This window comes from Streptopelia decaocto (genome assembly GCF_964273445.1).
Source record: "Streptopelia decaocto genome assembly, chromosome: 1".
Taxonomy (NCBI): Eukaryota; Metazoa; Chordata; class Aves; order Columbiformes; family Columbidae; genus Streptopelia; species Streptopelia decaocto.
In genome coordinates, this window is record NC_138663.1 from 33,308,168 (window position 1) to 33,322,688 (window position 14,521).

The 14,521-nt window shown below is 41.4% G+C and overlaps 1 protein-coding gene and 1 long non-coding RNA gene across 3 annotated transcripts in view; one reads left to right on the top strand and one right to left on the bottom strand.

The window, feature by feature from the left end:
* Positions 1 to 3,007: 3,007 nt before the first annotated feature.
* On the bottom strand, positions 3,008 to 4,776 carry LOC309448909. Its single transcript, XR_014185877.1, has 2 exons — positions 4,432 to 4,776; positions 3,008 to 3,613 (listed from the first exon to the last, which is right to left on the bottom strand). It is a non-coding gene; the product is annotated as an uncharacterized lncRNA (long non-coding RNA).
* A 1,611-nt stretch (positions 4,777 to 6,387) lies between these two features.
* Positions 6,388 to 14,521, top strand: part of ARID2 (AT-rich interaction domain 2) — a 103,541-nt gene continuing 95,407 nt past the window's right edge. Inside the window, exons 1-3 of one of the 2 annotated variants that reach the window (XM_082055073.1) lie at positions 6,388 to 7,042; positions 7,203 to 7,296; positions 8,417 to 8,514. In XM_082055073.1, the coding sequence (XP_081911199.1) occupies positions 6,951 to 7,042; positions 7,203 to 7,296; positions 8,417 to 8,514 (284 nt within the window). In that variant the 5' untranslated portion in view covers positions 6,388 to 6,950. Of the gene's footprint in view, positions 7,297 to 8,416; positions 8,515 to 14,521 lie in introns of both variants that reach the window. The other variant, XM_082055072.1, reaches the window with a different exon arrangement.

The window sequence follows — 14,521 nt, forward strand, 5'->3', positions numbered from 1 at the left end:
CATTTGATAGCCCTTTATATGTAAACAACCTCAAAAACTGTTTCTCAATAGGTTTTTCAGCTATGTTAGCCACTACTGTAGTTAAACAGTTTAAGACCAATGTTTTACATGTGATTTTCAAGTTAGGTGTCCCATCAGCATTTGACCAATGCAGTACGTTTCAGATTTCTTTTTCCTTTCAGTTAGTCTGAAAATAGAGATACTTCCTTTTATCTGGGCAACACAACAGCCTTCAGTGCAATGCTGCTTATCTATCAGCAGTCTGTGATACTAAATCCATATTAAGTAGATCACCAACCAACTGAGAACTATAATTTAAAACCAATAAATTTTCTCCTTCAAAGTGCATCTGTGAGCATTCATGTGTTTTCACTGCTTTTAAGTACTTGATTTACCTGGGCAGTTTCAACAGATTAGTTAGTTTAAATGTTATTTATTTGGTATTTCTTTCATTTACTACTTAAGTCTTCAGAAAACTTTTTGCAGCATGTATTATATTAAAACGCATAAATTGTCACATGTATTGTCTGTCCACACATTCACAGTTGCACAAACTACTTCCCTTTTCATTTATGTCTATATAAAAGTTAATTGAGGCAACCGCTTACTCAGAGAAATTTCTACATATTTTTAGCTACCGTTGACTGCCATTTGAATTGGTAAAAATGTAAAGATGAGACAGTGCTATGTGACAAGCAAATATTGCTGGCAGACCTGCAATACTGAAAACCCTCCTACTAGTAGCATTTTGCTACTTCGACCTCTAACAAATGTTATGAAGGCATTAGGCTCAGTTTTGCTTTAAGTTAACTAGACCTTCCCCACCCGTGTGCGATACCATCATTCTTAGTCTACAAAAACCCTCAGAGTTTGAGCCAAATTTAACCAGATCATTTCCGTATATCTGAGCATGGTTCCTTTTTAACATTCAGAACTCTCTCAGTTTTGCATCTCAATCAAACTTTCACACATCCAACCAGAAAGATGAATCACACTGGTGTTATTTTGGGGAACATGTACAGCTATAGCAGCAGGGGAAGCGTGCCGTCCACCAGATCACACAAACACAGAGGCAGTCACAAAGTAATGCTGGCAACAGGTGATCTACTAAGCGCAAATATGTTTTTTACTTTAAAAAAAACCCTTGCACCCGTTTGTGACTTCTGTGCTGCAGACTAACGTTCGCTAGAACCTCAGAACATTTTTTGACATTAAGGCCCTAATCTGCATTACAGGCATGATAATATAAGAAATGCAGCAAATATTTTTCGCCTGTAAGAAAGAACATGAATTTGATCATCCTTCTAAACGTACTGTTGAAGCATTGCCAACCCCAAGCGTTGAGAACACACAAGTCAGAATGTACAAAGGAATTACAATTTCAAAAGCACTGCAGTTTTGAAATCAAGTGGGAGTGCATTTAGTATTTATTTTTACTTCTCTTTCAGTTGCATTTAGGGTTTTCCTGCTTCATGTTTCATACTTCATTGCACAACTGAAAAACCCTCAACTTCGAAGTGTTTTTAATTTAGAGTTTAGATGATGGTAAAATTCATTGATTTCAAGAGTGGACCTTTGTGAGGAACAGCAAGTATTAGAAAATTACAATAATTACAGATAACATTTTTAAAAGTGTTTAATCAATTTACTTGAGTATTTACAACAATGTTTATGTAGTCCATTTTTCCATCTGTTTTGTTTACTGAGTAGTAATACCATAAAAATAAGTTGAAAGGCACACAACATGTTAGGAGATTTAGGAGGGAAGTGTCATAGTCATTTCAATAAACAAGAGGTTGGTTCTTTTCAATGTAAAAGCTGTTTGTTTGTTTGTTTTAAGATTATCTAAACCAAGCCTGCTAGCATAGTTAAGTTCCACTAACTGCAGTGAAAATTCTGTATAAGTGTACAGAAATAGCCTGTAATATCGTACATATGCTTTCCCATCTTCGCTGTACTGTTTAGCATTTAATTTCATGCATAAGACCTTTGTGATTTAATACTGTATCATTGAAGACTGGCCACTTATGGTCTGTACAAAGTAGCAGCATCCTAAAAAACAGCTAGCACACTAGAATGTGATAAAGAATTTTAAAATATTATTCAGTAAGAAGGGGTAGGACTAATACCTTGCAGACTAAATGCCCCTTGTTGAAGTGTAGATTTGCCATGGCAAGCTGTGCAGTGAAGTCTTCATCCTAACCTATGCAGTTAACTCTTAATACTTTAATTTTTTAAAAATTAAAAATGGTGGAGATGAACATCACTGAAATTCGCTATTGACTTCCTGACCCTTTCTCCTTTTCCAGATGCTCATCCTCTAATTCTTGTGTTTATTTTCAGATTGCACCTATATTATACAATACTGTCTGCAGTCTTAAGAATGAATTTACTCTTTTCTAGTCCATCTAAAAGGCTGTATTTTCTAAATACACAGGCACACACTACACTCAGGCACATACACACAAAACATGCTAACTTCAGTTTGTGAGGATTTACAGTTTAATGTAAGCAGCATTCAGCTAGTGATACTAGTTACTCTAGTCAAACTGTAATGTCACAATTCAAGAGCAGCACAAGCAGAAAGGAAAATGGAAATGAGCAAGAGTATTTCACCCGTCAGAAAAAAAAAATAAAGGGCAGTTAGTGGCACACTGACAAGAGCAATTGTGGCCTGCTCTCCGGATAGGAGCAGTTTGGCAGATAGGTAATAAGCACAAAATTTAGTATTAAAGATTCAATTAAAACGTTTGAGACTGAAACACAAGATACAACTATTAAAACAGAAGATTCACTTGGCACCGTTATACTGGGAAAAAAAAAAGGCAACCAAAACACACACTCTCTTAAAAAAAAAGGTGGGGGGACGGAGGAAGGCAAACAACAACAAACAAAAAAAACACTCAACCACCACTACTGAATAGTGACAATTCAGTTACTGGATCTGCACTGTCTGCCTGCAAGGGTAATTACACATTTACACACCAAAATTCATGTATATGATAACTTTTATAAGCAGTTAATAATAGTACATGTTTTATTTTACAATTTAAAGAAATTAAAATTGCATTGACAGATACTATACAGAGATCAATATAAAGATTATTTTTTTTTCCTAAATAGCAAGATTGTTTTTACTTTTCCCTCACATTCGGCTCTTCAATAGGCAACAAGAGATCTCTCATAATGCTTAAATATCAGTGTAATTTTTGTACCTTTAAAAATTATCGCTTCCACCAGAAACGGGTCATCACCTTTATTTAATACTATTAAAATGCATGCATATTAATACAGATAAATCAGAAGAAAAAGGTCAATTCAAGCCCTTTGTCTACCTCAGAAAAGAGGGGAGCCCCCATCAATATAAAACAACAAAACCGGTGGTGTAACACTAGTATCAGCCTCACAACCTTATCACAGCGGATCTCCAACTATATCAGCTATAAGCTGAAGAACCAAGCTGTAAGAACCAAGACATCGTTAACGTAAAACAGTAATTATGATCAAGCCGGCATCCCACGACCAGAGTCCAACACAGACATTTTGTACCTTGGTGCTGGATAGTGTTACTTGAAGCATCAGCCTAATAGCCGGTTTATTCATAAGGCACGCACTAAAATGAAACAAACAGTAATTAAGTGCCGGCAGTGACCTAGTTAGCTACACAGGGAGGCAGATCGCCCTGTCATTCATTACAGGTTCGCCGGAATCCGACAGGAGCGCTCCCGGGCTGCGCGGGGAGCGGCGCCTCCCGCCCGGGCAGCCCCGCGCCCGCCGGCCCCGCGTCGCCCGCCGCTCCCCAGCGCCCGGAGCCCTCGGAGCCCCCGCAGCCCTCAGCCGGCAGCGCCCGGCAGCGCCAAGGCCGCCTGCCCGCGCCTTCCCCTCCCCCGCGCCGCGGCTCCGGCAGCTCCACGCTGGGATAACGCAGCCTCTGACTCGCTCGCTGCTCGCGTCGCCCTTCACCTCCCTCTCCTCCCTCCCCCAACGCGCACACTTGATACAAGTCTCCTCTCGGCGGCGGGAGGGCGGTGAAATCCTTCGCTCTCCTCCCTCCGCTCTCTGTAACGCGAACGAGCCGCCGCCTTCTGTTCCTCAGCCTTGGCCAAGTCGGCGTTTTGTTGACAGGCTCTGCCGGGCACAAAATGGGGCTGCCGCTTCCATGGGCGCCGCCATTTTGTGAGGAGCCGCCGCGCTGGCTGCAGCCGCAGCCTCAGTAGCGGCGGCAGCGGCAGCCCGGGCGCGCCGGAGCGGCGGCCGGGGTCTGTGTAATGGTTGAATAAAGTGACCCCCTCCAGGGAATCCCCAGCTGACGGTTACGTAAGGGACCGTGCGCAATTGCTGTGCTCCGCATGGAAACCCACCTAGCCCTGCTACGCAATTTGCCTATCCTCCCCCCTGCCTCCCACTCCCCTTCCACCCAGAGTGACTCACCTCTGCCGACCGCCCCTCGCCGAGGGGAGACCCCCTGCTTTTAAGGAATTTTTAAGGCATGATTAAAAACCACCGCCCTCTTGTGAAGGAAGGTTTAGCTGTGTTACGTCTGAAAGAGCGATTTAGCCCCTCAATGGCTCGTTCTAAACCTTTCTCGTACACATTATCCCGGCTTTGGGAGTCTTACGCATACTGTTGCTGAAATAGCAGAAACTTGGAGTGTCACAGACTGGAGCTGCAGACCAGGATCTGCTGCAGGTCTAATTTTAGGGGCGGTGGGGGTGGGGGGCTCTTAATGCTACAGTGAATAGACACTATGCATTTCTTACACCGAAATTCATACACTACATCCACACAGAGAGGGCGACTTTAAATACAGAGTATTTATCGGAAACTGAGGGATTTTTTTTTTCCTCCCTCCCCCAAGTGTGAACCCAGGGCAAATGTTACCAAACATCTTACTGTATCTCCATCTCTATGGCTATAATCAAGCTGAAACAGCACTGAAAAGGAAAAAAAAAAATCTTCTCTGAGAAGAAAAAATAAATATATATATATTTTTATTTCCTGAAGTAAGTTAGTACATGGAGTAAAAAGGAATTATAGTTTTCCTTCTTCAAGTGCTCACTTGGGGCCATAACATGCCATTGATTTTAAAACACAGCTCCATACTGACTTTAATGAGGAGTTCTGCTTTAAAATTTTTTTAAAAAGGAGAAAAAAAAAAAAAAACACACTAAAGGCCCAATCTGGCCTCAGATTTCACTATATTGGTTGCAAGGGGCAAATATTCCTCCAGAGTCTCTTAAACTGGAAGCAGCACTAACCTGCAGCTGTTTGCTTGCCAGGGAAGGACAAATGCCCACCTGGGTCACCACCTGCTTTACCTGAGGAGCAAAGGTTCAGGAGAAGGCACCCTTCACCGCCATGGGTCCCCCAAGCAGCACTGGGCTTTGGTTGGTCAGTGTGTAGGTCTTCCCCTGGGCTCCCCTGTGTGGAAAAGAGGTCAGGAAACAAGTGTTTACAAACACTGTGCACACCACAGGCAGAGGGGAAAGCGGCCTGCAGTGCCACTCTGGGCTACTGCTTGCCCAGGGTGAGGGCCAAGACTTTCCTCCTCCATTAATTTTATGCTGTATGTTCATCAACATACAGCAACATATAGGCCGCTTACGTTGAGTACAGCAGTCCTAAAGCACTTTGATTATAGGCCCTGGTATCGCCAAGAGGAAAAAAAAAAAAAAAAAAAAACAAAAAAAACGTATGGAGCCAAAGCTCAGGCCCCCGCTGGCAAACCTCTCCAGGGCACCCCCTGCCTGGCAAAGCGCTCGGCGCTCTCCTTTGGGGAGTCTGAAATACCGCAGGTCCCGGAATTAGGGGTCCCCTTAGCGCCCCCGCCCCCGCCGTGCCATCCGGGGCGACTTCCTGCCCTTGGAAACACCTCGGCCAGGGGGACTCGGAAAGTTTTTCAAAAGTCCAAATCCACTAGTGCCCCCTTCAGTTGTTGTTTTCTCTCCCCTTGAACTCAGGGCGTTGGGTTTAGTCCAATTAAAAAAATTCGGCCCCGCTTTCCAAATCCACCTTTCCTGCCCTCCCCCACCCGCCGGCAGCCAGCGGAGAGAGGCCGTTCGGTGCGAGCCTGGCAAGGGAGGGCCCTTTCCCCGGCCCCCGGCCCCGGAACAACCGGTAGTAGTCGTTTTTTTCCTCCCCTGTTCTCCTTCTCCCTCGCCTCTTTCCGCCCGGCTTTGTGTGAAGTTTGCGGCACATTGCAGATGAGCCCTTAGCGGCGAGAGGAGCCTATTGTTCCCCGCCAGGAACTGCTTGCTGGGGCTGTGCTGGCTTTTGCCTTTGGAGCTGCCTTCTGCAGTACCGGGACCGGCCTCCGGGGTCCGCTGTGTTGCGCTCTCGTCCAGGCAGAAGCACGGCGGCCTCAGATCTTTTTGTCTGAGAGAGAAGAGAAGTGAATCCCGCTGCCGCCGCCACCGCCGCCGCCGCCGTAGCTGTACAGTGTGTGTGTGTGAGAGAGGGAGCGAGGGAGCGAGCGAGGGAGAGGGAGATCGCATGGAGCCGCGGCTGTAACACACACACACTGTCAATACCTCACTCCGGCTCCCCCCCCACCCCACCACAACAGTAACCCAATTCATTGTGTGATCCAGCAGCACCATGTTGAGTCTCATGTGCAGGCTGGATCGGTTGGGTTTGTGGTGCTGAGAGAGGCAGCAGCAGCGGGAGGAGGAATTACTGAGAGGTGCCCCTCTCCCTCCCTGCCTCTTTGCCTGTGTGTTGTGTGGAGACAGGACTCGCAATTACCACACTCTCTGGGCTCCCTTATTCCTTTTAAACTTTTTTTTAAACAAGCCCCTCTCCATGGCTGATCCCCGGCCGAGCACGGGCACCTGGGTCTCTTAAAGACAAGGAGGAGCCGGGGATTGTTGTTGTTGTTGTCGGCCGTTTTTTTTTTTTTTTCAAATTGGATTTTTTTTTTTTTTTTTACGAGAAGCTTTTTTAATACAAAAATGGCAAATTCGACGGGTAAAAACCACGCAGACCAGCGGAGAAAGGGACTCGCTTTCCTGGACGAGCTGCGGCAGTTTCACCACAGCAGAGGGTGAGGAAAATGGGGAGATGGAACGGGAGGGGGGGAGGCTTTTAAACCGACCAGATCCAACTTCCAGCCCCTTCCCTGAAGGACACGGCAGCCCCAGCGAGGGGAGAAAAGGGGGCAGAGCTGACAAGTTGTGGTGTTTTGTGTGTATCTCCTCTGGCAGGTCTCCTTTTAAGAAGATCCCCGTGGTGGGTGGGAAGGAGCTGGATCTTCACGCTCTCTATACCAGAGTCACCACTTTAGGCGGATTTGGGAAGGTGAGTGGAAGTTTTAATTTGGGTTTCCCTCCCACTAACCTCTTCCCAAAAGTCTCCTCTGACCCCCGGGGGCGGCGGGGGGAGCCGGGGTGGCCGAGAACCGACCTATTTAAAGCCGGTTAGAGAAGGTGGGGGGTGGAAGAAGGAAGCGAGCAGGCAAGCAGGTTGGTGGCTTGGCCTTGTCGGCGGAGCGATGAAGGGGGATCCGGGGGTACGGAGCACACCCCGCCCGTGCCTCCTCCGGAGCCCCTCGCCCCTGCCCCCCTTCCCCGGGAGAAGGCGAGGGGGGAGCAGAGAGCTCCGGTCAGCGAGAGGCAGTTTTCTTTCGGTTGTGGTGGCAGCTCAGTGTGTGTGTCTCTCTCTCTCTCTCTCACAGAGACGGAGAGTCTGAGTGCAGTTTTAGTGCAACTCAAAATTAGCGGGCATGTTTAACATCGATAATCGGCACGGAGCATGGGCTAGGAAACGATCCTCGCAGCCGGGGGGGGCCGGGCGCTGCCCTCCGAGCCCTTCCCGGGGAAAAATAACAAAAGGGGCACCCAAGACGGTGTGTAATCAAATAGCCATCTTTAGGCTTCAAGGCTAGGGACAGAAATGTAGGCCTCAAAAGAAAGGCCTCTCTGTGTCTGTGGATCTGTCTTGGGGGGACCCCCCGGGCCGGCGCCCCCGCGCCCCGCAGGCCAGGGGGCGCCCCCGCCAACACTTCCCCGCATTATTTTAAACTTCTTTGGGTTTTTAACGGACCGCGGCAGGATTTAAAAGGGGGCGACAGAGGGACTCCCGATTGGTTATTGTCCAGGCAGTAAAAACAAAAACAAACAAACCCCAAAACAATACAAACCCTCCTGGCCGCCCCCCCCCCGCCCCCGAAAAAAAATAACGTATATATTAAAAAAAATAAAGTAAAATACCGGTGAGAAGCGGGATTATTCCCGAAGGGGAAATACTACCGACTGACAGTAAAATATGTACTCCTAAATCCCATACACATTCGTGTTTATTTCTTTTTGTATATTTATCTATTTGCTTCATGGCAGCTTGTGTTTTTTTGTGATGTTCGCTGTCAACGACATGTTTATGTGTACGTTGTGTATCTCGGCCTGTGTGTTGTTTTTGACAGGTATCAGAGAAGAATCAGTGGGGAGAAATTGTAGAGGAGTTTAACTTTCCCAGAAGTTGTTCTAACGCTGCCTTCGCTTTAAAACAGTATTACTTGCGGTGAGTGCTATCAAGCTGTTGCAGTAGTATTTTTGAGTGTGGGATTATATTTGGGTTTTAGTGTGTGCAATAATAAAAATATCCCTACCCTTTAAAAATGTTACAAAAGAAACCAGAAAGGACTTGTAATTCCTTACTGGTCTGGTGCATTCATCAGTTAAAGGTAATTCTATTTTGTAGTTATTTTATTTGTCTTTTACATCTGCAAGCCTTAAACTTTGAAGGGATCCTAAGTATGTAAACAATATATGTCAGAGCCATTTTTATTAATTGTTTTAGAACGACGGTACTAAAGGACTGTTACTAAGAGATCATGTTATTGTAGTTATAGAAACTTAGCTTAATTTTTGGAACACTGAAATGTGTTGATACATGTAAACTTGTTTACTGCTCAGTGGGGTCAGGCATTGAATGAAAATGTGTCTGCAGGAAGGTAGACTGCTTTGGATAAATTATATTGTTATCAGTTGCTAGCAGCATGCAATATTTTTTTTGTTTTAGAGTACAAAGAGCTAAGTAATTTTTGTGTTTCTTGAAAAATAGTAGATTTCTACAGGTTTTTTTAAAATAACATTACATTCTTTGAAATGATACAGGTTATTTTTTATGATGCAGATTTTTTTTAATGTGGCATAGAGTTCATATGGAATATTTTAAATTGCTGTGTGTGGTACTGTTCAGTAACTGGATGACTTTAAAAAATTAATAACTTCTGGTGATTATTTTTTGTGGGAAAGATTTTAGAATTGTTGAATATGTAGTGTTTTTAGATGCTATACATAGCCAATCATGTTTCATTTAGAATCAAGTTTTATGTACATTGGTTAAGGAATGTAATATTCTGTTTCTGAGTTGTATAAATGATATTTTTATTTGCAAATAATGATAATATAAATATGCAATAGGTACAAAAGATGTATTGGCTTTTGGATTTCTGTTTTGGTGATCTGACTACACATAAGCTTTATCTGTTTCTGGTTTGGCCTTCTGAATTAGGAAATGCAGTAATTGTACAGGTGCACTTTCTATTGGTTGTCCTAGATTGACTTCCAGCTTGAAGCTGTAGAGTTCATAGCACAGTGGAGCAGTTATTGAGTTACAATGATGTCTGGAAGACCTTAGTCAGATATCTGTAGTTACTGAATTTTTCTTTTTTTTGGTGGTGACGTGATTGCTTTAAGATCTAGACTAAGAAAAGAAATAACCATTGTTAATAGCTTTAGCAAAGTTTATGATTGCTAGCAGGCCTAGGAATGATAGTGGGAAGCTCACTTTAGGATGTCCTCTGATATGGATTTTTTTTCTCTCTACTTCATAGTATTGAGATAGTGTTGCTGGATATTTATTGGATCATAGAAAGCAGTTTGTTGCTTTTTGAGTTTTTCTGTTGGACCATATAGTCTATTATTTGACTAGATTTTACATATAATTTGCAAAATGATAGGTTTTTTATTTTTACCCTTTCCTTGTCCATATTTTGTAAGTGTTTGAATGGCCTAACTTTTTGCAGTAGAAGGTTGTATGTCATTTGTGTTTTCGTCTGTATTTTGAAAGCATTTATATGCTGTGACAGTTAACACAATTAATGCTAATGTAGCCTTCTAATGACTATTAATTTTTAATAGATACTACTTTTAAATTTAGAATCAGGCATACAAAAATTTTATTTTTATTATTAGCATGCTGGTATTGACATTATTTAAAATGCAATTGCTGAAAATATGTATAAATTATTACATGCAAATAATTGAAAAGCTTTTTATTTATTTGGAATTTAGAAAAAAGTTGATAAACAGTTAAGAAAACTAATCTTTTAAAATGTCTGTTTTATCATAATCTCTGTGATTTACTTAGGCTATTCTGAAATAAACTGTCAAGGTTGTTTTGGGGTGCATTGGTTTTTAGTGTTGTGGTTTTTGTTGTTGTGTTTGGTTTGTGTTTTGTTTTGTTGGGTTTTTTTTAAATTACTGCTTTACTCACTGTTGCTTCCCACATAATCTAAGTTTGATGTGAACTGTTTCCCAGCTGACTTCATCTCCTTCCATGTGCAGTAATAAGACTATATACACGTGTATCTTTGCTAGCTTAACGTTTGTTTAGCATTAACATAGAAGGTTTATGGGGGTGAATTAGTTATAGGGAAAGAAAAAATGCTCTGCTGGTAAATTGGTAAAAAGGGTCTTGTTTATCTGTGTTAAGAACATAACCTGAGGTTTCTTATAGGGCTAGATCTTCATGAACTGCTGAGCAATTATCCTTGGGAAAAAAAAAATGTTCCTTTGGAGTCTCAAGTATGACTATAATGTTGGCCTCGCTGTTGTAATGACTTTGCAAACAAAGCCAAACAAATTGAGGCCTATCAACTTTTATATAAATTTTTATTCAATTGTATGCTGTGTGTCCTGTGAAGTGCGGGATCTGCGTGGCAGATGGGATCCTGTTGAATTCAGAGCGATTCAGTGGTGTGCAGCTACATGCGCGCATTCGCAGATTTGGATTTGTGATGGTTTGTGATGAAAGTTGCTTCTTTCTATGAAACATCTGGCATACCATGTTAACTGAGATAAGATCTCAAGCTACATGGGCCACTTGCTCATTTTGCTGCGTTATCTCTATTAATGCTGTCATTTTGACTTAAAATGACCATGTAAATGATATAGAAAGTTGAATTCTGTGACATCAGTAGTCCAGTTGGCTTGATCAAACCAAATGTTCTGTAAAACAGTCATTGAGTTATGGTTTTTCTAGGCAGTTGTGAGGTGTATCTTTTTTGTTTAAATAACTTTTTCATTTTGACTGCTGTGGAATTCTGCTGGCTATCTCTGGGAATGCATGTTAGGCTTCATTAAAGATGTGAATTGTTTAAAATTCTGATATAATTCTCATAGGCTTTATCACAGGTGATATTCCAATATATGACAGACAATCCTATCTACCCCTTCTCTCTTCTACTGCCCTCTCTTTTTTCTTGTTGAAAAAAGTTATTTATAATAAGGGAAGTCTGAACCATTCAAACTTTGTGCCTGTGTTGCTTTGGGCTGTCTGACAGGTGAAGTAATTTATGCACTGTGGTTCTTAGTGAGCAGTCAAAAGCCACAGTGCCGATAACCATTGATAGACTGTACTTGTTAATGTAGTTCTCTAAGTCTCTACAGCATCAGAGAGTGTAATTCCCTTGGATGTAGTGCAAATTAGATGTTTCATCTCAGTTAAGGTGAATTAGTAAAGCGTTTTCTAAATGTTTCTCTAAAGATTGTAATGTTAATGAAAATATTTTAGTATGGGTTAATAAATGTAAACAGCAGTAATGCGGGCATGCTTTTACGTTTTTGTTAGCTGGTAAACATACAGTAGGTGAAAAGAAAGTTAACATGAAATATGGCCTGGTTTTTTTATGTTAATGGTTGATTAAGTTACAGTCCTACAAAGAATTGGGCTGATGTGACTTCACGTTAGTGTAAGGTTCTGCTGGTTTTCATGCGAGCTTAGGCGATACATTTATTTCTGTTGTGGGTCTTCATCTATTCTTGTGTGCAAATGTGCAAATGAAATATGCCTAACTGAATTAAAAATAAGTTTGTTTTTATCTGCATGAAGGGAAATTATGTGAAAGGACTAAGTGTTGGGTAAAATAAGTTTAAGTCTCAGTTCTGCAGAGTATTTCTGAAAGGTAGGAAGCAGGTGTGCCTTGTAAGCTTCTGGTAAAGGCAGCAGAAATGAGTTAATACTTGTTACTGGTGAATAAGAATTTGATGTTGTAAATAGTGGGGAGGTAAGAGGAAGTCAAGTAGAGAGAAAAGAAGTCAGTTCATAAATGAGAAGTTGCATAAAGTTATTATAAAGACAAGGCCTTATGCTGAATTTCCTGAAATTCCATATATAGTAGGATGAAAAAGTGTAAGCAATTAAAAATAATGTCCATATGAAATAGTTATTGATGACAAATAGGAGGGGTTCTTGAAAGATCTGAAGATATTAATGCCATTTGATCTTCAGAAATGGAATAATAGTCTTGATTTCTTAAAAAAAAAAAAAAAAAAAAGGAAAAAAACCCCACAAAGTATGAGCTGAAGAACTAGATAAATTTAAGGGATTCTGTTCCTAGTGAAATAATGGCAGAAAAAAGTAGAGAAACAATAATAAGCAGCCTGGAATTTTCCAAGCAGAATTACTTTAAAATAGTTTTTTTTCCTTTTCTTCCTCAGTGTTTAAAATTAGGATCTGATACTGCAACAGCATCTGCACATAGATCAGTGTGTATGGAGAAGTACAGGACTGGTTTGCTTGCCAGATCTGATTGCAGGTTCAAGGCCCCAATGGAGGAAGAGAAAGTTGTAGCTGTAGTAATATTTTACATATTTTCTAAAATTCAAATACATGTCAAAATCTCTCATTAACACATTATTTATGTATATGGATAGTCATCTGAGTAAAAAATTTGGTGAAGGACTATAAACAAAAATAGAACAAAGTATAAAATAATAGATTTGGTGAGTCACAGCAGTTTTAGGTGCTAAAAGAGTAACATCAGTGCTTACATATGCACGTAGTAATACAAATTTAGTCATTTTAGGCATATTTTGTGTCTGGATTGATTAACTTTACGAGGAGGTGAATAGTACACCTGTGACATTAGCAGATGATGATAAAGTGGGCAGAGTTAAACACAAGTCAGGGCAGAAAAGAAAAGATTATCCGAAGAAATTAGGCACATTGTTGGAAAATACAAATGAGATTTAGTTTGGAAAATGCAAGCTAAAACAGTCAAGGGACAGTAATCCAGAACAGGTATTCATTGTGAGGGAATAACCTGGAAAGCAGTATCGCTGAAAAAGGGATAGGAGTGATACCACAGGCCTGATAATCCTGTCAGTTTTGTGCACCCAGCTCCCTTTCATATGAAAGGGATTTCTGCATGCTTCTGACAGGCAGAACAGGCCCCAGTTTGCAATATAGACTTTGCAAAAATCAGAACGAGTTTTAAGTTGTGTTCACAGAGGCACTGAACAAGTAGGTGATGAGTTTTTGTATGAGATTGTGGAACTGTCTGGAGTACTGTTTGACTTTCAGGGCCTTTGCAACAGGTGGGGCAACTTAACAGAAGCTTAGAGAAGAGCAACAAAATGTTAAGAAGGCTGGAGGGACTAATTGATTTAAGAAAAGATTTGAGAAATTAGTGTCTTGCTTGGCTAAATGAACATTTTGTGTGAGAAGGGGAAATGGTATCTTACAAGCACTTAGAAGGGCCTAAATACTTAAAAGGGAGATTAATTTTAAATAAAATAAGAGGCTGTGATAATGTGTAAGCTGAGGTGAATCTGAGGGAGAAAATCCAGAACAGATAGCAGCACAAAAGCCCCCATGATACACTTGTATATCTACTGAATAGTATGCTGAGCAGAGTAGGGGGAAAATCCAGCCAGTGGGTCATTGGGAACTAGGCTGGTCAGGACACTAATACATGTGCAATAGGTAACGAGCCAGGGCTGGCAGAGAAATGAACCAGATGACCTTACAGGTTCTGTCCATCCCTGAATAGCACTGTAATGAAGGCTTTCATCTTGCATAGCTACAGACTTTTATTGCAACACTACAGACTTCACCCACAGAATCTGTTGTGTTTAAATTTTGTCACCAATCTTACAGTTATTGGCAAGACAGGAAACAAATACATGGATGACATTTTTATTATTTTTTTAAATTATTTCCCCCCATCAACATAATAATTGTAATGCGTGTTTCAGTCAGATGTCTGAGGCCTTGCTGTTAAGTCTGAAGCAGATATTTTACATAGTTGGAGGGGAAATTTTAGTTGTATTGTAATCATAGAGTCAACATATTCATAATCGGGACTAGTTATTCTTCATGCTATAAAGCTTTATTTCAGGGCATTAAATATGTTGTCTGTTAAAACCTTAGAATGTCTCTCAATAGAAGTTATTTATTTTGGTGGATGTTGTCAGAGTTCCTGGGAATTTGCTGACAAGAAAATATAACTTTTATAATA